This window comes from Pseudopipra pipra, chromosome 5 (assembly GCF_036250125.1).
Source record: "Pseudopipra pipra isolate bDixPip1 chromosome 5, bDixPip1.hap1, whole genome shotgun sequence".
NCBI lineage: Eukaryota > Metazoa > Chordata > Aves > Passeriformes > Pipridae > Pseudopipra > Pseudopipra pipra.
This window is the reverse complement of record NC_087553.1, coordinates 25,384,033-25,406,404: the sequence shown is the minus strand read 5'-3', so window position 1 is coordinate 25,406,404 and position 22,372 is coordinate 25,384,033. Positions and strand designations below refer to the sequence as shown.

The 22,372-nt window shown below is 42.7% G+C and overlaps 1 protein-coding gene across 2 annotated transcripts; it reads right to left on the bottom strand.

The window, feature by feature from the left end:
* Window positions 1–4,484: 4,484 nt before the first annotated feature.
* XPNPEP3 (X-prolyl aminopeptidase 3) lies at window positions 4,485–22,023 on the bottom strand. 2 transcript variants are annotated; one of them, XM_064656696.1, is made up of 10 exons: window positions 21,876–22,023; window positions 20,300–20,416; window positions 17,382–17,789; window positions 15,307–15,509; window positions 14,420–14,482; window positions 12,967–13,080; window positions 10,530–10,615; window positions 9,705–9,888; window positions 8,138–8,258; window positions 4,485–7,349 (listed from the first exon to the last, which is right to left on the bottom strand). In XM_064656696.1, exons 1-10 carry the CDS (start codon window positions 21,961–21,963, stop codon window positions 7,183–7,185), a joined length of 1,551 nt encoding a protein of 516 aa, XP_064512766.1. In that variant the 5' UTR covers window positions 21,964–22,023; the 3' UTR covers window positions 4,485–7,182. The 2 variants fall into 2 exon arrangements, with proteins under 2 accessions (XP_064512766.1, XP_064512768.1); XM_064656698.1 differs by lacking the exon at window positions 21,876–22,023 and adding an exon at window positions 21,653–21,825.
* Between the last annotated feature and the right edge of the window lie 349 nt (window positions 22,024–22,372).

Below are 22,372 nucleotides of genomic sequence, written 5' to 3'. Positions count from 1 at the left end.
GTCCTTCTCCCTCCTTGTCCAAAATGAGCTTAGAGAAACAGCTTATTGGTCTTCTTATTATTTACATTCTAATTTATTATTAACATTCACTAAACTTGCAGAGAAAGTTGCACACTGGAGGGAAATAGCTTTCATATCTAATTGCCAAGATTAATTTACAGTTATCAGGATATTAGGAATTCAGGTTTGCACTACAATCCTTCTTCCCATTAATTGCTACACTTGTACTATTTTATTTCTCTGAGAATCTAAGTTAGAATGATGCACTTGGGTTCAAAACTCACACAGTTTACAGTTTTAAATTTCAAGAATAATAATCACATCTTTCAGATAGCACATTCACACCTTCTTTTGGAAGGGCACTCCTCAAGTGAGAATCACAGAATACTGTCTCCTCAAAAAGCCTCATGGTGCACGGAAATTACACAACAAAAGTGAAAAAAAAAAACCACTGAAGATGGAAGCAAAGTTAAGGCTACATGGCAGTGATTTACAGTAAAATATATGACAGACATAATGCAATTATTCAAACCCTAAGAATTATAAACCCTGAAAATTCTAGGGTAAAATTAAATTTAATAAGAAATCCAATTAAAGAACAAAGAAATTAAGAGTCAAATATCTAAACAATCTTAATTATGCTTGGACAAAATATCTTCTAAATATCTAAATAGCTACAAGTCACAACATTTGTTTGCTTAATATGTGGTGTTTGTATATAGATATTAATACACACATGTTTTTGAAGATGAATCATACCTTTCTACTTCATGGTGTGTGACTGAAAGTTCATGAGAAACCTATCTGTGTTCTGCTGGGAAGAGCAAAGAATAGAGCAAGCCTTTAAAAACCTCTTAATCATATCTGAGTCCACAAATGTAGAATTATCTCAATACGAACAGCATGTTTTTGCCTGGTTACAGTCACCACAGTAACACCCATGTAGCTGTTAAATAGCTCATCTCCTGGAAAAAAAGAACAGTGCAAAGCATAAATTAGAAAGCAATATACATACCAGATATCCGCAGTGCATCATAGGAACCTCAGCGGCACCTCATGGAATCTGACAAGTCAGTGCAACAAGCACACTGGAGGCTACGGCTTTCGGCTGCAGGCTGGTACCTCTACAAGTCCATAGGGGGAACAGCAGAAGGACAGTTGGAGATTTAAGGCCTCCCTGACAGGTGCAGCTGCATGAGGGTGCAAGGACTGGAGATTCCTGAGCCATGACTGGGGCCATGCCTCTCTGTCCCTCAGAGAACGGGAAGACATGTGCAGCTGGGCTGACGGAGCACACGCACGGTGCGTGAGGAGCCAGCCAGACCTGGCTCCCCAGCAGAACTCTCCTAATCCCTGATGCCTCATCAAACCTTGTCTATCCAAGAAGCAATGTTGAAAACGTTAAGCAGATCCTGATGACACATTAGGACAACAGCACAGAAATGTCAACGCAAGTTACAACTCCGCAGAGGCCACTCAATAAAAATGGCTGGTCTGCCAACAGGAAAAAAGAAAGAGTGTTCACAGGCAGTACCAGGAACACCAGGTTTTGTAGCCTGGAACAAGACCTGCATCGAGAAAACTTAAACCCCAACCCCTGCTGTGCCATTAACAACCGTGCTTTCTCTGAATGACTGTATTTGCTACGTGTACATGACTGAGATGTAATACTGTTAATTACAGAGATGTTGGTTATAGCTCCCACAGGCAAAACTGATGTTATATATTACACTCTGTGTGCAAATTAGACTAAAAAAGCAAAGTATATTATGCCCAAACTTAAAGCAGTACTTCTCTGAGTAAAATATTCACATGATAAGAGATTATCTGACATCTGCTAACTATTTCCTGGTACAAGAGTCAGAATGCTTAATCTTAACTTGGATCAGTGGCCTATCCCATTTTGCATTAATCTCCAAAAGGTGCACAGAGGGAGAAGCCTTGCTCTGCTGGGAATAAAAAGAAGCTGAGCCTCTCTCCCTCTCATGCAATATTGTTCTCATTGGCCTGATTTACTCAGCAAAAAAAAAAAATGCAGTGAGCCTATTTCCCTGGAAAGAGCTGCATTTCCAGAAGTTTTTGCTTTAATGCCAACTCCTTCTAGTTGAACCACAGGCTGAGTGTTCTCAACTTCTGCTGCCATGATATTCCTGCCTGACTCATGAAAAACTGAGATTCCCTTAAAAAGCTGCAGGCTCTTCATGGTCTTGAGAGGAAAAAACCCAATACAGAGCTTTAACCACTGTCAGTTCTGGCCCACCACAGCATGTCTGAGACCAGCATTTGCAAAAAGCTCCCAAACCAATACTGCACATTGCTTCTGCAGTGCTACTTGTTTCCCCAGCGTGTTCCCCCCTCGGAAGGAACATATTGAAGCCTATAACAGTCATTCTCACTCCTGGCTCTACAGCCAACTTGCCTGTTAACTTTTTGTTCAAAAATCTCTTCATCAGGCTTACCCAGACAGGAATTATTTGTTTCCTTTGCCATTGTTAATGGATAACTCTGTCATGATAGTTAAAAGGCATACATGGTATGAGTCAGCAAGTGAAGGTAACACACATGGAGGACCTGCAAATTCTTCCTTCTTCCTTTCTGCCTGTCTTCTGAAGAGCCTGGTTTTGGGTAGCCAAATATCGGGTGATGCTTCAGAGAAACAGGTGGGCTGAGGCCCAAGCTGTCCCAGGAAAACAAGGGTTCATTGCTCCACTGGCTGCTAGGTAGGAAGGCTCAGAGTTGGCAGCAATTAAGGCAGCAAAACAGACTCTGAGAAGGAGAAAGGACCTGAGAGGAGAAATTGAGTGTCATTGAGCCCATAGTGCCTCACTGACCATTTCAACTATACATTTTAAAGCAGAATGTAACTTATTGTTATACCTCTGAAACACAACGTATTTTATAAGTCAGACCCACTCCTGGAGCCAGCATTGTGACAGTGTCCAAACAATGATTTCTAATCAAGCAGAGGATGAGGATGCATGTAGGGAGCAGGTTTAACAGAGGTGCTGTAATGATGTCGGAATTATAAACTTAAATGCAGTTTAGATCTGCATACTAATGAAGAGATGCCCAACTGCACAACTCAGTTTCAAAGAAATTAAAAACTGTCAGTTTATTGCAGTGCAGAGTTTCGTTATTCAATTACACAAAGTATTAAATATCTCCTCATAATTAAAACATTTTTGTCATTTATCTCGTATAGATTTTTTTCCCCCAAGTTTAGCCCTATCTCTTTTTGCTTTATGGTAGTTCTCCTGGGAGTAATTACTCAATTTCCAAAGCAGTAATTTGGGTAGCATAAGAGCATGTAACCTCAGCCTTGCTCCCTCCATCATAATGAAGACTTTGCCTAGAAACATACTTTTTCCCCTTCACATTATTTAAAATATGACACATGATCAATAACACAAAACTGCAGAAAACTTTCTCATATGATAATTCTATTGATTTTTAAAAGAAATAATTAAACTAACTGTTAAGACCAAGTTCATCAATACAATCTGACTCCTTTGTTCCTCCCTCCTGAGTAGGACAAATCAATCAGGGTTACAAAACAGCATAACCAGTTTTCTGGAGTTACTGCACCATTCTGACAACATACTGAATAGCCATTTTATGCCCTGTTTTTCTCTCCTTGCTCTCCCATCCCCCTGCACACATACCTGCAGCTCCAAATCGCAGCCTTCTCCTGATTCTTCTCTTATTGCATTGTACATTCCCCAAAACCTCCATTCTCCTCACTGTGCTCCCTCGGTTTGCTACTTCCTACACCATCAGGTTCCTTTGCAAAATAATGAATGCACTTTTAGGAAAAACATACTTTATTTTTCTAAAAGAGATAGAGTGCCAAATTGTGTTACATGCCAAATTTCTTTCCACTCTTAGGACAGAAGCATATCTGCAAATTGGTACCTCTGCTCAGATTGTATTTTAACAACAGGACTTCACCAGTTCTCTGCAGGGCAAAGCAGTCCCCTGGTAAGTGGTGAAACAGGAAAGCCAGAAGTCTCTCAGGCTTCCTCTGGAAGCAAAGCAGTTTCTCCATAGGGATGGCTGGCTCTCATTTTCTCTCATACTCTGATGCCCTTAAGACTTGTGCCGTAGTTGAAACAAAATCTGTCCCCAAGTGAACTTGCGCAGACCTCAATTTCTCTTTCGCTCCCAGTGATCCCACCAACACCCTCATCAGGCAGCTGTCGACTTGTGCCGCCACTGAGAGCTGCTCCTGCACCCAAGTGGTTGGACTGAGGAATCTCTTCTGTGGCAGAGGCAGACAGTAAGTCTGGCAGAATGGAATCAGCAACAGGGGAGATACACCACAGGTATGTGCCTCGTCTGCAGCTAGAGAAGGGGTTCTTTAGAGTTTCTTGATGAAGGTCATCTAAAATGTTGAAGGCTTTGTTGTTTTCAAGGGACACTGCAGCATGTGTGTAAGTCCCAGATTATTCATCTCTGCAACAAGAAAAGGCCTTCAAAAACTTAGGTTCATGGGATGTAGATTTATTACCTTGTGCAAAATGCACTCTTTACGTGGAACAATAGATTCAGAACAGCAGAGGTTTATGCTGAAGAAATAGCTGAACACAGTGGAAGAATTACAGACCATGATACCAAAGGAAGAATTACAGAATATGCACGGCCTAAATCAGTCACAGCACAGTGAGGCACAGCAGCCATAGCAGATCCATTACTCCCCACTCAGCAGAGCCACAAACGCTTCTTTACTGACAGAAACATTCATCTACAGCGTTCGTAAGATCTACTGGTGTTCACAAGTTGCAGGGTTTTCCTGAGAGGAGTAGGAATCTGTGTGTGCCTACATTTGGCAATGTTATTTCAAGTCCAAGACAAGATACAGGTAATTTATAAATCTCCCTGAAAAATAATGCTTTTTCTGGAGGTACTTATATCTATTCAACAGCCATGCAACTTGATGGTCTGAGAAATGACTTTCTACAAATTTATTTTAAAAATAACCTTTTCAAATATGTACTTAAAAGGCTTATTTACAGTAAGTACAATTATTAACTCTGTTAGGTATATGGGCAGATGTGCAGACCAGCACACACATGTAGCTCTCAGATTAATTTATTTTAAGCTGTTTACATAGTTCCAAAATCCCCACTATTTGGCCCAGTTGATATGGCTCTAACAGGTGTAATTGGAACAACAAAAATGTTACAGATCAGAAAGTATTCATCAAAAGTATTCATCGGGTCTGTGTCCACACTTAGCAAGCCTTCCTTCTAACAGTTTACACTGTACCTATCACTGCAACACCTGAATATTTAGCAAATGCTACCATCAAAGATTAGCAGATCCTCTTAACTAGGTGAAACTTGATACACTAAACCCTGTAAAAGCATTTCTTTTTGTCATGTTTAGAAAATACAATTATGGCATGTCTTGGCTGCCTTTCAGGTGCCAAAATTCAAACCTGTGTGGGCACCCAGCTCCCATCAAATTGCAATGAGAGATGCAAGACACTGTCCATTTGGCCTTCACTAAGTGAAATGAAACACAGGAAAGAACAAAAAAAACCAACAACAAACCCCAGAACAGCACACAGATTTCACTAGAGATCACACAGCATCAGAGCCAGAGATCAAACTCCAGAACCCTGACCACCTTCCCCACATGCTTCTGGCTACATTCACTATGGGGAATTAGGGCAAACTGGGGAAGAGGTAGCAACGTTGATAAGAAAGTAAAATGGATTAGGAAGCAGTGACACTCCAGTGGGTCAAAAACAGACAATCTAGGAAAAGAAGAGAAAAAGAAAATTTAGAATAACAGATGAAAAGCACTGAAAGCTACCATCAGAAAGGAAGTAAGGTGATGCAGCAGCAAGCATAAATAACAGGAGATGCACTGATGAGAAGCATTTTTCAGACATGTTAAATAGTTGATTGTCAAAATATTTTCAGTAAATACACAGATGCCCTGTTTGCCTCTAGTAGATGTATTTACTAGAGGCAAACAATAGCCTGGGTGGTAATACTGGGTGATGATATTGAGGGTAGACAACTCTCCTCTTTACTCCTTATCTAGCCCAGCCCCTAATCATATTAGCAGCTGCCTCAAAAGTATTATCACAGAGCACTTGGCAAAACCCAAAAGGCAATTGTGATCATGCCCTCAGAGTTCTGAAAAGGAGAATTACTTTAAATTCCATTAAATTCCACATAAAAGCTGTGTAAAGACTTGACACTCACCATAGGACATACTCTTCAAAAACACACTGCTGAAGCTGCTGGCACTTTCAGCATACAGTAAGCATAAACCAGAAAGGTGCTGTGACTGTCCCAGAACTGGACACCTCACATCTAGGTGACAGCCAGCAGCTCACCAGTGGAGTCCAGCACAGCCAACATGGCCCTGCTTCCTAGGGTAGACAGGGACTCAGAATAGAAGAAAGGAATGGACCTTTGGGACAGAAAGAAGGGAATGTGGAAGACAGTAAGAACGGGTATGTCCAAATGCCTGAGCATTCAGCCTTTCTGAAATTATCAAACACTCCAATAAGCTGAAAGACCAGACAAGGTGTTTTTCCCTACTGCAGGCCTCTTTTGCATATGCCTGAACAAGGCCCAAACACATCCTTATCCTTAAAATACCAAAAGCATTCTCCACAGGCTTCAGAGAAGACCACCTCTCCACCAAACCCATCTTCCTGATTACCAAACCCCCTCCTCTATAAAAATCAAATCTGTCTGACACTTTATTATCCCAAACCAGCATTTATCAAAGCTTTATTTTTAGAATCTGACTGTTGTGAACTACTGCTGAATGGGAAAAAACGGGGCCCTGGTCTCAGCAATTGTACCTATGCATCTGGAGAGGGACCAAGCAGAAGCCCTGCTGCTGACACTGAAAAAATTCAAACCCCCAGCAGGACCAGAACACATGGATCCACAAAGGAGAGGGATGAATCCACCCCCATGTCCTATAACAGCTCAACATCAGCACAAATCAGAAGAAAAATGCATACAGAAAAGGTTGCTTTGCTTTTTCATCCCTCAGTACCCATGCCTTTTACACCCCACTGTCCAGCCCCAGTCCTGGAAACAGCCATCAACTGTCAATGCCCTCCATCACTTGACAACTACAGCCAGTTACAGGGACCTGCATCCCTGGAGGGCTGCATATCCTGAGGAGGATGAAAGAGGCAGAGAAGGGGCATCATGAGCTGCGGCCACAGATCTGCTCGATGTGGTAGATCTCCTTGGGACAGTCAGCAGACAAGACAAGAGGTGCCTCCTCTGTTATCACAACATCGTCCTCAATGCGCACACCAATGCCACGAAACCTCTCTGGAGCACTCATGTCATCCTCAGGGATATAAATGCCTGAAAGAAGAAAGGGAATTAAAGCACACAACACTCTCCAGAACAAGACCTTTCCCTTACTGCATCACCATGAGAACAGGGTTGGATTTTCAGTAACATAACATTTGATCCCAAAAATTTTTAATATGGCAAGTTACTGTCTTTCTCCTCACTCATGGCTGTTGGTGGGCAAAGGAAGGAAAGTGTCCCTCTGTGCCCTCGGACATTAGCACATTAATAAAAACTTCCACAATTACACCTGGCCTTTCTGCACTTCTTGGTCTCAATGTCACATTCACAATGATGATTTTAACAATGGTCTGAATAGAGAGAGAGAAGACCTAAGCATTAAATATCAGTTTCAAGCTGACAGCTCCAAATACAGTGACAAGTAAAAAGAAAGATTCATTGCAGTATGCCCAATTTGCAAAACTAAGTTGTGAATGCCTGTAATTGCAGATTGTAATGCTTGAGACTTATACCACCAGCGATGGTAGAGGTTCAGTCTCAGGAACACAGAACACAGTACAAGCAAACCAACCCTGCTTTTCTGCATCTGTGCTCCACAATACTTTGCTGCCTGAGTCTACTTCCACCTTTTCCGTGTTTGGGAAGGAAATGAGGTGTTCTAATACTGTAATGACTTTGGGAATGGAATAACTTAAGGCTTTCCAATACTGTAATAATTTTCAGTTTCACCAGAAAGAACCTGAAAGCTTTGGTCTGAGGTACCAACTAAACACTGAAAGCAATACTGTTATCCTCAGTGTTGCATGTTTTTGTCCACCACTGACTGCATGTCTTGTTACCTGGTTCAATGGTTATCACCATGCCTGGCTGGAACGGGAGTGACCGGGATATATCTGGGGTATCGTGAACATCCATGCCCAAGTAATGGCCCACGTGATGTGGGCAGTACTTGCGGACAGCCTAGCAGAAGACAGAACAGGTGTCACAGAGGCAGTTAAACACAGCCCAACTCGTTCCAACAAAAAAGATAGGAAGAAGAGACAGAATACTCGTGTGCTTAACTAGCAGTCTTACTGTCATGACCAGATCACCAGGGACTGCCTTACAGCTACCAGAACTGGATGGCCCCCAAAACCCACCAGTACCAGTTGGCCATTATGAGCACATTGCAGACTGCCCTTCCCCCTCGCTGAAAAGAACAGCCCAAGCCCATCTCCATCTCAGCATGTCAGGAAAGACGTCAATTTTCAGTGCGCTGAGCTCTGCTGCCCCAACCCTTTCTATTCCTTAAACGTCCAAGCCCTGCATGATTCCATCAGCCCACCCTGACAACGGCAGCAGCGGATACAGCTGCTCCGTGCTGTGGCAAAGTGAGGTCCTACACACGGCAGAGCAAACGCTGTGCCGATTTCACGTAGCTACAGCACGATTTTAATCCACCTCTACAGGGCACAGATACCGCCTCCCCCCGCACTATCCTAATCACCCACCCTACTGAGGGGGAATCAAAGAGCTAATTCCTCCCTCCTCATTCCTCCCTCCCCACACTCCCCATTCCCAGAGGACTGAGCTGCAGGCGCCGCTCCCGTCTGGCTGTGCTGCCACCTGCCGAGGGAATACGGCACGGCAGCCTCCGCCGCTGCCATGGCACCGGCACCGTAGGACAATTAAATCCGGCAGGAACCTGTCCGGCTGCCAAAAGCGGTCACCTGGTTCTGCCGTCTTTCCTGTACTGGCATCAGCAATCATGCAGGTTTGCAGTGGGTGTGACTGGATAAACTTATGTAACTGCAAACCAATCTTATTTATCCCTACGTTCAGCTCTAAGGCAGGCGAGTTTCCCAGTCTTGTTTACCAGGTGAATCCCAATACTGACACAAAATGGTGCAGAAGAGGGAGCAGGTGGAATGACTGAGAAGAATGGGCTACACCTTTTGGTGGTACTGCAGATTTATGCAATGTTAAACAGATCAGAAAACTACAAATAACTGCCTGCAGCCAGTCCTGGACCCAGAATTCTGTGTTAGCACCTATGTCCCTACAGTTCCCTTCAGACTGTGGTCTAAAGCTGAATCTGCAAAATGGCAAATAATGCAGAGCAATGGGAATGCATCTGCAGAGTGAGAGCAAGAGCCGAGAACAAATATTCACACTATGTGCATATAAGACTGAGGGTTTACTTCAGACTAATTTGTTGAAACGCATCTCCAAGTTTAGTCCTGTCTTGAAAGAAATCCAGACCTGTGCTGAGACCAGCCCACAACATGAATTATAGCACAGTGTGTGGCAAAAATTAGAAGACATCTCAAAAACACATTCCTGACTCAAACTAAAGCAACTAACACTACCCAAGGAGAAAATAATCAGGCTTAGTAAGGGTAAACTGGAGTAAAAATCTTCAAGTACCTTGAAGAAATGGCTGTCAGTGATGCTGCTCTCTAGGACACCCAACTCTTTCAGTTTCTGTCCAATAAGGCTCAGCATGAGGCTGTAGATATTTTCCAGACTCATGCCTGGAGAGCAGAGGCTCAAGCAGGACTTCTGGATATCCAGGACAGCCTGGTATAGTTCTGCTTGGGGTTCGGTGAACCTGAAGACCATTGAGAAGGAACAAAGGACATATCTCACAATTAAACTGCTACTCAGAACGCATCTTTGGGACAGATTCAGTGCAACGTTGGAGCAGGAAAAGTCAGAAAGCAAAGCAACTGTCTCCTTATATGAAAGGCCAGACAAAGCATCCCTGCAACACGCCCTTCAATACACCGTGTAGAGGCAGGGTTTCTCAGCTGAGAACCTAACCCCCAAGAAAAGCAAGGCCAAGCTACTGCAGGAAAAAGAAAATACAGGACACAAACACACAAACACAGAGATATCGCACCAGCAATTTCATGACTGACAGAGCTATGTACATGTCAACTAAGACTCCTTTTTTCTCACATACAACTGGAGTCAGCCACAGCTAAATGTACAAAAAAGCCCTCTCTGCACTTTAAGCATGCTGTAATAGCTGAAAATAGCAATGATCACCCATATTCATGTAGTAATTAATGAGGCAGTGGAGAACACAGCTTCTCATGCTGAAAGATTAGTTTATATTTGATTACTTTGAAGAACCACAGAATGGGACACGTTAAAACTACTCACACAGAGATTAAACACACATACACTCCATCCATCACTTATTTAAGAGCTTCTCAGTGTTCTTCAAAAAACCTTATTGTGGCATACCTTCCATTGACAGGCCAGGTACGTGTGATGTCACTCACATAGCAGGACAATTCACATCCACCATCTAACAAGACCAGTTCACCATCCTGCAGAATAACAAGAAAAAATGCTGTGTGGGTCAGCCCAGCTATTAATTGAACTGATATTTTTCTGTCTGAGAGCAGGAAAGGAGGTTATGCACTTATTTTCACAAAGCAGTAGCAGAGGTGTGAATTCTTGTTGCAGAATAACACCCCAGGTGCTACTGGTTTTAAACAGGCTATTCCAGTTGGATTGTTTCTCTGTGAGGTAGTCTCTGACTGTTATGCTTATCTACTGTCTGAACCTTTACCATGCTGATTTTCAAACATTTTGGAGCAAAAAGACATTTACCGTGAACTATTCTGCTCTCTCAGTCCCATTGACACCTGAGTTGCTTACTCCTGCAAATTATACCAGTGACTCCTTCCACTAGAAGTCCTCTGCTAGTGACTGAGCCAGAAGGGTTTTGCAAAAAAACCATTTATTTCTGAGCTATCCATAAGAACACTAACCGCTACAGATTTAGCCTTGCCATAGGATAGGAGGACCCAGCAAAATAATTTCTCTGACAGTGTATCGCTGCTGTAAATGCACTATTGAATAGCTTGAATCATCTTCCCCATCCTTTTCAAAGATATCTTTCTGAATCTGTCTGGTGATGAAGAAAAAGCTTTTGGAGATGTGAACCTCTGATTCACTTCAGCAAAACTGTTACATGACAATTAAATCACTGACTATGCATCTCCCAAAAAGTCACACAGAAGGAAGAGAAAGAGCCGAGAACAAAACCACTGCTTTGCTCTCCCTCCTTAAAGAAGCTAACAACAAATAGAGCAGTGGAATCTGTAAAAAGTTTGGATTAAATTCTCTATAGATTTACACTACATGTAATCTAGGGACTTTATTACAGAGATTCACTCCACAGATCCATGACTGTGCCAGCAGCCATGGTGTGGAATGACAAGGAATAATTCTAGCAGATTCAGGGAAAGAATAACAAGCAGAATTTCACTGTTAGTGCTACTTCCAGTGGTATCTATTATCACTGTGTACAGTCAAGTGCCACAAACAGATACACAGGAGATAAATTACCAGTGAGCAGATGTCACTATCCCACTGAATAGACAGGCCATTAACTATCCATTTAAATTGTACTTTTTAACTTTTTCGGAATAGCTGGTTCAATCCATTGCAGAAAATCTGAAATTACAGCACCTGCCATCTTCCAAGCAATTAAACAAGCTAAGTAACAATGTATTGGCTAAGGGAATTCTGCTTGTGGTTTGATTGTTCAGTAAGTGCCTTATGTTGTGCTTCTTGTCCTCTTTCTTTAAAGCTGAGCCTGCTAAATGGTGAACTGAACGATGCATTCAGATTCCTACCAAATTAGACACTTTGTTAGCCTATTTGGAAACAAGAGCTGCAGGAAGCAGCACACAAAGGCAAGGAAAGAGTCAAGTTTACGGGTTTAACCTCCTACTTAATAGTTTGGAAAAAAAACAAGTGACAGTCACTTAACCGAACAACTTTAACAGAAGCAACTGGAATTACATCAGCACGCCTGACCTTGGATGACAGAACAACAAAGGAGGCTTCTTTCTGCCAAAAGCAGCCTTTTGTACATTTGTCTCTGCAGATCATTTCAAGGTCTGCTAGATGCCAGCTTCAAGAAAAGACAATGCTAGTGGGAAAGTTTCATCCTGCATTAAGACAGAGGAAAAATATGCTCCTCTGAAAAGTGAGCAGAGCAGTGAGGGAATTTTCAGGAGTATATTCCTCCTGAAAATACTTATCTGAATCTAAAAGTCTATTGTCAGGAAAGCTGGAGAGGGTTCAATTCAATAAGGAGAATCTTCAAAATAAGACAAAACACATTAATTTACCTAAAGCCATATAATCCACCTCTTGACATTTAACGCTGATCCCTTTCCTCCTTGTTCCCATTCCCTGCTTTGCTGGCCTACATGCAGACCAAAATGCTTTTCAGCTTCACCAGAGCAGGAATGCACTATTGCCCCTTATGTTGCAAAGCAAGACTAAGCAATGCAAGTGACAGCAGAAGATCTCCCAAGGTGCCTTCAACTCTGCAGTGGCTCCTCTCTTTTGTGAGGCCAGCGACCCACCCAGCACCACACCCTGCTGTGCACGGTATGAGAGCAAACCTATTCGCTAAATTATTTGCAGCCCTGTTTGCAAGGCCTTCCACTGCTCAGGAAATACTGCAGCAAGTGCAGAGAGGAGAGGAAGAGAAGTTAATCTGCCACTGACAGAAAAACTAACCAGGGCACGACTCCTTTCCCTTGCTCAGTTTATATTTAAGTGCTTTGATACGTTTAGTCAAAACAAAGAGCAGCTAGGGGACATACGTGTGTGTCACAGCTCTGCATTTCAAGTTACTGGACAGTAGATGGGTTACCTTGATGAGCTGATTGTTCTTCACATAGTGCAAAGTGTTTGATCTGTTGCCACCTGCAACAACAGGGGGGTACGCCAAGATGTCAGCACCACGAGCCCGGCACTCGAACTCAAACTGGAACAATAATTCAGAGAGGAGAACATTAGTGCTGTTTCAGGTGATTAACTGCCCTAGGGCTAGGTAATCCATGTCCTACAACTGTTTTCTTAATTTGTACAACACAAAGTGAAACTGGAAAGTGAGTTTACTAAATGAAAGCAGCCTTGAATATTATCCAAGAACTCTGGAGAAAAAATACAGAACAATCCACTTTTCAAGAGTGTTTTAAGCCTGCATCTAGTGTCATGGAAGCTTTTTCTGGTACAAGCTATTCAATACCATATGAAATTCATTACATTGTCATGCATCCAGGTAAGGATTTGTTCTTACATGAAATAATGCTTATTTGCCATATAACATTCTGAATTTTCAAAGATCCTAAATGTCAGCATGACAATAGTCATGTTTTATTGCTGTCTTTTACAATTACAAAGTACCAGCATATTTACAGCAGTATCTATTACCATGACTGTTGAACTAAGAAGGTTTGAAAACATGCACTACCTTGATGTCTGAGAGATGTAAGAAAAAGGCACCACAGGCCTCAAGATCTTTATCCTTCTTGAATGATGAAGCTGATGGAAGCATGGAAATGAATTGAACTTACATCTGTAAAGACCCTCAATATATTAATAGCACCTCTTTTCTATAACTACCAAGATCACATGGGACAGAACACTCCAAGATGCATACATGGAGCAATGTATGTTTTACAATCCTGATCTAGAGTGAAAAATTGATCTGTAAAATACACTTTAATTAGTTTTCTTTACAGTTCAGTACTGCTGCTCAGTACCACATCAGCACAGGCCCATCTATGTCATAATAAATAGAGGGTCAAATCCTGCTGATGTTTCTCAAACAGGCATCTCACTGCAATTCCTCATGAAGTTCCTTACCAAATGTGCAGGCCAATTAGTCCTTATTTTGTAACTGAGAGGTGTCTAAATTGCTTCAAGATAGCTGTGGTAATCTGATGTAGTAAGAGGCTAGAGGCAAGAGAAGCAGGCTTTATAAACAGGTGTTATAACTACTTTAATTCTGCACAACAGAACTGTATCATAGGATAAGATAACTATATCTCCAACTGTTTAGGAGGTTTGGTATTCAAATATAGTAGAAAAACATATTAATAGCAGACAAATTTAGACAACACTACGCTCCTTCAATAAGGGTGTTGGAAGTACTGCTGAAGAATTCCTCACACTGACTCTTCTGCATGTCCAAGATTTGGGTGAAGAAGAAATGTGCTACGGTGGGAGACACATTATAAAGAGATCGGACACTTCTCGTTTGCTGGAAGGATAACCAACATCCAGCCCTTCTATCTCACCTTCAGCTATAAAGTACTCACCTTTGCATATAGAAAGGCTTCATCCACTGGGGATTTGCTGGCAAACATTGTCTCTGTGAAAGCCTATGAAAAAGAAGGGCCTTTCAGTTAGCAAAAGAGCCTGAATTTGAGAAGCTCTTTTTTTTTTTTTTTAACCTGTTGTCTTTTGAGGAAGGCTCAAGATCAGCTGGCCCAGAACACCAGAGGCAGCTGAAAGTGCAAAGTGCTGTCAAGACTAGAACCAATTAAGATCTGTTCCCCATGAAACTCTGTTTAGGAGGTGATTGACTCCAGTTTTTGATAAAAAGGATTAGATGGTTGAGGCTGATCCCGTGGGTCAGCATTTTAGTTGTCTCACGTATGAGTGCCTTACGCAGCTTTTCCTTCAGAGAAGGACAAGCTGTACCTCTCTTTTCTATTTGGCTATCTATTTTGATAATATTTACAAAAACATAATTGCATTTGAGTTATCTGTCACATTTGTTTAAAATGGCAAATGATTTCAAAAGGTATTTGAGGGAGAAGGGGGAATACAGAGACATACATAGGCAAAGCCTCCACAAAAATTCTGTTTCCTCAAAATAAACAGAATAGAGAGGAAAGAAAATGGTGAGGGGAAGCAGAGTAGAAGCTGTTAAGAGAGTGAAAAGGCTACCCCTGAACAGATAATGCTTTTAAACAAAGTCTAACAGCTGCTGGCTTATCTTTGCTTGAGTTACACTGATTGAGAGAAGCTGGTTATCCAAGCAGCCTTCCCATTTCTCCTTGTCACGTGAAGGGAGCCGAGCCCAGCCCATGGCTGAGACACAGCAGTTCAGTAACAGATTAGACCAAAGGTATCCTTCCAACCAATGTCACCCCATCAACAGAATGCCCTGGTTCACCTGGAGAGCACACGACCCCATTACCTCTGCTGTCACCCGTCCAGCTATCTTCATCCTTTCAATCTCTGCCGGGGATTTGATCAGTCGAAGGTTTTGCACTAAATGTCGGATGCCTTGGATGCGGTTTTTGCTCCGAGCTTTCATCTCAGCCAGTGGCTGCATGTAGTCAGAGTGCAGCTCTGTATGCACTGGTTTTGTCAAGTCATACCAAACAATGTTTGACTCACCTGGAATACAAAACAAAAGCTGACACAGACAAAAATAAATGTAGAAATGTCCTCCCCACACTGAACAGACTCATTCCTCCTAAATTAGATCTGTTGCTATATTTGAGACAAATAATTTCCTCTGAATTTGCATTGACAGACCATATAGACACTTTCACTGTCACAGGATTCTAGCAATCTCTTCGAAGTTTGGAAGATTACCAATTCATAGCAAGTAGATTTCACAAGTCACCACTTCTGTGCAAATAATGGGGTTTAAGACCAACACTGAATATACACATCTTGTCAAAGTTGTACTTGTGTAATCTAAGTAGGCATTGCACTGCAGTGATGCCCATTCTGAATTGTTCTGTCATTTAGCCTGTCCCCACTGATGTAAGGCAATTTACCTTTTTACCCATGGAATCAGGGTCATGATCAACTGTACTTCAGAGCACTTTGGGGAACAACTGCTTATTTCAACCCTTCTGAGATAAACTAACTCAGGACAAACACATTTAACTATGTGGAAATTTATTTAGAACATGAAAGTTAGCACCCACATTCTCCCCACAGGAACATTTTAAACAGAAATTAGTAGGAAAGCCATTGTGAGTCACAGTTGATGCCCACCTAGGCCCCCTTCTTTGGGGATGGTAACCATTAGCAAGTGCTTACAGGAACTGTCTAAGAAGCTGGGCATTTATGAAAGAGTATTTCCCTTAGCACATGCTCCCCAGAATCCCCCTTCTGGTTTCTTCATTTCAAGGCTGCATCTTCATAACAGTGATTTACTGCTTTTCATGGATCTTTCCCCCGTAGAATTAAAAATTTTTCACATTCCAAACCTTCCATGAGTGATCTACAACTTAGAAGGCGCCCAAACCTGCCATGTGATCATTTCATTCAGTGTTGTCCTTTTTTTAAATTATGAAAACCATCAAGTAATTGTTCCTACTCACCCACTCTGTGCTTTCCACAACCATACACATCTCATACCTTGGCTTCTGTTTTCTCTTTTTCAAGCTAAGTGGGTTCATCCAGCATGTATCTCACACACTCCATACTGTTGATCATCCCTGTGGCCCTTTCTGTGACTTATCTATTTTCAATATATCCTTTTTTGAAACAAAGTAACTAGGTCCCATAAAGCTCCAAAATTCACTCTTTCTAGTTGTTTGACCCCCCAAGCACTTACCTTTATTATATTATCATAAGTGTTCTTCAGCTTTGTTTTATAATGCACTTAAGTTCCCCCTGGATTATAAGTACTGAGGCTACACAGTGATGTTAAATGCAAAGGAATATTTCTAGAGGATAGCAGTGTTCATATTTCAAGAGTAAGTCATCATCTAGCTAAAAAAATGTGAGTAGACTAACAAATTCCCTGTACAGATAATTTTCCAAGTCTACTGTGAATAACATACCTTCAAGTTTCCTATACTTCATCTGGTTTTGGCTCTTTCAGCAAACAGATATGACTAGAACACTAGTATGTTCTTGCTTATCCTGTTCCTTAACATTTCACAGATGTGTACCCATGTGCATGACAGTCTGCACAAGAAATTCAGAGGGGAGAAAAAACTATTATTTTCAGAATGCTCTTAGGCACATGGTATGATTCTTGGGGGTGGTCCTGTCAGGGCTAAGAGTTGGCCTTGATGATCCTCGTGGGTCCCTTCTAACTCAACATACTCTGTGATTTTGTGAAAACCATATTTCCACTGGTGGCCATCAACAAAATAACAAGAACTTCCAACTGCCTTTGTCACAGTAATACCACTGCACCTCCTCAAGTTCATTATAGTCTTGAATTGATGTCACCTCCCAAACCCATACCATTCAGACTCCGAAAACCACATCTCATCCCATTTCCCCTTTATTTTTTGTTACCTTTCAGCTTGGCCACCAAGTGCCTGAACTCATCGATGGTGTAAGCTTCATCTACTCCTGTGAGAGCAATGGCCCCATCTGGGCCTGATCTGGGCCCGTCCCATAACTCTCGCTTTGGATCTCTCCGGGGCACAAAAAGTATGGATTTGTGGGATGGCAGCGCTTTGCCAGGAACGCTCTGCAGCACCAGGATGCTGTCAGGCTCCTGAAACCCACAGAGGTACAGGAAGTTAGTGTCCTGGTGGAAAATGTAGGGGATGTCATTGCTCATGTAATACGTGGGGTTGGATAGCAGAATCACTGTGTGGTCCAATCCATCCCAGCCATGGGCTTCCTTCTGGATCAACACCATCAGTTTGTGCCGGCGAAGAGCATATTCCACCTGTGACAATCCTGGGGTTACCTCTCCTGTGAATGCAAAACAAATCAGATGGAGAAATTCAAGGCACTTAGGACATTCTATTAGTTGTAACCTGATTCCTGGCTACTCCCTGATGCCTTACATGTGCATGGCTTCACTGTAATCCCTCACAAGCCTTTCCATTGCTTTCTTGTGCACCTCTTCAGCTTCTATCCCTCTAACACATTCTCACTCAAACTGCTTCTCCATCACGTGGAGATAGAAATTTATTTCAGCCAATTGGATTTTGTATTACGTATTTCTGTGCAAAGGCAGAAATCACAAACCTGGTAGATTTAGATAAAAATCCAAAACAGATGGATGTTGGCACAGAAACATGCAAAAAAAAAAAAAAAAAGGAAGGGGTGAGGCAAACTGAACTTTAACCTCTTAAAACTGATGGGTTTTACAGCATCTGGACATTGAACAGAAGTTTGTGTCCTGAGGTTGAGCATTAATTCCCTCAGATAAAGCTAGAATGTCTGTTCAAATACACACTAAGTCAACTCATGAAATGACTAGTTCTAAACCATAAGGGGCAGATCAAGTGTTACAGATTCTGGGAGATCATGCAGAAACACAGAGGTTGCAGAGTCTAACCAGTCACAAGATTCCAGGCAGAACCAAATCACGGACTGCAGGCTGGCAGACTCTGATTAAGAGAAGGGATCTTCTTCAGGGCAGATGTAGCTTTTCTCAATATTTAACAATTCAGATTTTTCCAAAGTTAAATTCTATATTTCTAATGACACGAAAAAAACGATCTCTTAGATGAAAGAACTCTTTAAACTGTTCCAGTCACAAAAGATATGAAGTACAGCAATCAAGACACTCACCGAAACTAGACTGAAGTTGAAAGGACAACCAACAACAGCTGAAGTATGTATTTTTAAAAATGTGAGACTTCCTAACTATGATCTAAATTAATACAAGAGCCTTAATCAGTACGTTGGCTAATATCTTATATTAACACAGACTACATTTTGATACTTTTCACTTTCTACTTCAGTAATCTTTTCTTCCTCTTTAATGTATAATGCAGTATTAATTCTAGAATAAAAATTTACATTTGACTTGTACTGTAAGTGGATTCTTGCATAAGTGCAGCGGGAGGGGAAACTTCTATCCAAAATGTTTTTCCTTGACAAAAGAATTTAAGGAAACTATGTATGCTGTATTTGTGTTAAATTTTAGACCTTTTCAAAAACCTACATTCCCAACACCTATTAGGTGTAAAAGTCTTTAAAAAACCCCAACCCCCCCAAAACAACAAAGAAATAAAACCACCATATTTGTTTTACTCTATAGATCTGGAAATTACAGAGAACATAGAAACTGCTGCAGTGCAATCTGACCTCATAATTCTGCAATATTATACTGCAAATTTCCTATGTTCCACTGCATTCCAGTCAGCTTTCTAACTGCCACAGTCCAGCGAATTTTAGAAGCTGCAATACGGTGGAACATGGGAATCCCAGCTGTCTTCCAGCTGTGAGGCCTGGAAATTCTCTTTTCCTTAAAGGCATTTGCTTTTTAAAACAATAATTGCAATAAAACAATGTCATATTATTTTAAGGAAAACACCTCTCCTTTATTAAAAGGAAAAATACAATGAGCAGCTAGAATTCACTTCCACTGTTTCAGCTTTGAGTACTTTTAAAGGATTGGCCTCACTTACAGTGAGCTGTCAATCAGTGCCCTAAGCAACCTGATCCAATGCTGAAGTAAGCCCAGCTCTGAGCACAGGGTGAACCTGTTAACCTGTGAGGTTCCTTCTGACCTGAATTATTCTACATTTAAGTATAGAAGTATATGGTTATATATTCATCTGTTCTCCCTGTATACCCACCTGTGGAAGAAGAACACAGAAAAGAATGTTTTCCTGGACATATTCTTGAATATATTTAACTATTTTTAGGGAGTTTTTTAGATTTAGTTGTGGTCATCTCATACCTATGTGCTGCCTATTTTCATTATATCTCAAAAAAATGTAAAACCTCAGTTTCTTTTTCACTGTTGCTGTCAAACTTCATAGTCACAAGTCTCTTTTTCCCCTTTTCCTCACATTGAATCCCCTCTGAAGAGGGCACATTCTTCAGACAAGTGGTGTCCATCTATCAATGTCCCTCCCCAGTCACCTTTTCTGAATGGCACCTTTATATGAAACATTATGGCAGTTCAGCTTGCACAAAAGACTCACTCTTAATAAAAATCATATGTATTTTCAGGACAATGAGCTCCCAAAATGCCACTGCCACGAAAGGTCTGCAGCACCCAAGTAAGGACCCTGAGCACGCCACGAGAAAAAGGTAAAAAAGCAAACCCGTGAAGCCTATTTTTGGAATCAGTATCATCTCAGACAAGGAAATTAGTTCCTAAATATAATTACTGCCTAATGAAGGTAATCATAAACAGCTGAAACTCCAGACAACTGTATGATGCAGCAAATCAATGTGCTCAAAAAAGCAGAGACAAGAATGAATACCAATAACCCGCTCACACGGTGCCCAAACCTTACCTGGTTTGAGCAGATGAGGGTGTGTGAAAGGGCTGGGCTGGCCCAAATACCGGTTTGGAATCTTCTTCTGCTGGGCAGGCTGGATGGAAAATCTTCGGAGAGCACATGACTTGCAAACTGGAGGAAAAGAAATGCATCACGTCAAGGTGAGAAAACCCCTTCCAGTTAGAAAATTGCTGAATTCTACTACAGTCTTCAGACTTTTAGTAGCATTCATTCACTTACATGGCAGAAATATCCCTGCTTAGCTTCTCGATCTGTTGTGTACCACCATAGTTTATGAAACAATGTGCACACAACTCAACTAGTGATCAAATACTCATAAAACAGATTGAAAGAAACGAACAGATGCTAAACACAACAATCCAGCAAGAAAAGCCAGGAAGCTCTGTTGGTTTGCACATCCCAATTCATACACTTGGTGTTCAGGAGGTACTTGATGCTCTCCCTCCCTTGCTTCCCTCAAACACCACAGGGCTCCAAGCACACCTGTATATTGTTTCTTCTTGACTATATCTTCAAAAAATATCCCTCACCTTGAACAACTATACAGTTTCCAAGGCCTTTCCAGTTCTGTTTTTTACTAATAAAACAGCAAAGAAATCATCAAATAACAGGTTTATACAGTAATGTGATTTTTTTTTTCCTGTATGAAAGATACTCCAGAGTCCCTATTTATGTATTCAACTTACTGGACAGCAGCATTAGCCAAACTGAATAGTTATGTGTCCCACCTCCAAATCCACACACAGCCAAAGCAGTCAAGTTTTAAAGCGAATTACAAGCATAAGCATACATCTGGGAGCTGGGAGTGGGCATGGTAAGACAAAAGCTAAAACGAAACATGAATTGTCAGAAACTTTACCAACTTTAGAATTCTCAGCCACAGCCTTTTGCAGCTGAAAAACTGCTTGTGCCTAGATACAAATCATCAAGCACCTGGAAGGAGAAGATAATCAGAGGGTAAACGTCTACTTGGTGTCTTGAAAAGTGGTTGTCACCATGCACCTACTGCAAAATCAATTTGTGTTGCCATAGCACAGCACTGGATTCTTAGAACACACAGTAATTAAGTCTTCACTAGCATAAGCAAGGATAAGACAAACAAACCAGCTGCCCTTCAGGGAGCCGAGACTCAGGGGACTACAGCAAAACATACAGACCGTGGATTTACAGGGGGAGCCAGCATGACTGGCCTCTAATTGAAGATCACTTATGCACGACAACCAGTTGTCAAAACACGAAGCGCTCACTATGTGATGCCTGATTGGAGACCCAGGCGGTGAAATACAACTGCAGCTTTTTGGGCAGCTTAGTTTAAAACAAGTGTCTCCACTGTTTCTCTCCACGTACACAGCAGTCAAACAGGGCAGCTCGCAACGAGACGAGAGGACACGGCGGGCATTAAACAGAGCAACGTTTTGAAGGCAGCACCGACAGCGGACCGAGGGGCGAAAGCGGGGCTTTGAGCAGTGATAACTAGGTGTCGCCAGCGGAGCCCCGGGAGAGGGCGCAGGCCCGGGGGCAGGGCCTGGGGGCGCGGGTGTGGCAGTGCGGGGGAGGAGGGGTGTCTGACCTGCGGCGCCGCGCCAGCCCCTCAGCGCCGCGGCGAGCGCCGGGCCCCGCAGGCGCGACATGGCCGGGGCGCGGGGCACAGGGCGCATGGCGGGGCCTCCCCGCGCCGCGCGCTGACACCATCGCTGCGCGCCGCCCGCCCGCCGCCAATGAGCGGCGCCGCGCCGGCTTTAGGCGCCCGCGGAGGCCGCCTGCGCCGACCACGAGGGGGAACGCGGGCCACGGCGCGGCAGCGAGGGCGGGGGACAGCGAGCGGGCGGCAACACTAAGCGGAGAACAGAACTGGACGCGGCCACCGCCGCCACCTCCAGAAAATTCCCGCCGCCGCGCCGCGGAGGGCGGGCGGGGCCCGGCGAGGGGGGCGTGACACCGGGGGGGCGTGGCGCGCTGGAAGCTTCCATGGCGCCAGGCGGGGCTGTGGGCGCGGCGATGTGGAGGGCAATGCCTGGAGAGGGCGTGGCATTCCCCGAAGTGGGCGTGGCAGGCGCGTGGATGGGC

Coding starts and splice junctions, on each gene's coding strand:
- XPNPEP3 (XM_064656696.1), bottom strand. CDS start 21,963: ATGCGCCCTGTGCCCCGCGCCCCGGCCATGTCGCGCCTGCGGGGCCCG. Junction 14,483..15,306: donor CTGGACGGGTGACAGCAGAG/GTAATGGGGTCG, acceptor TCTTTTTCATAG/GCTTTCACAGAGACAATGTT. Junction 7,350..8,137: donor GGTGATAACCATTGAACCAG/GTAACAAGACAT, acceptor TTCTTCTTTCAG/GCATTTATATCCCTGAGGAT.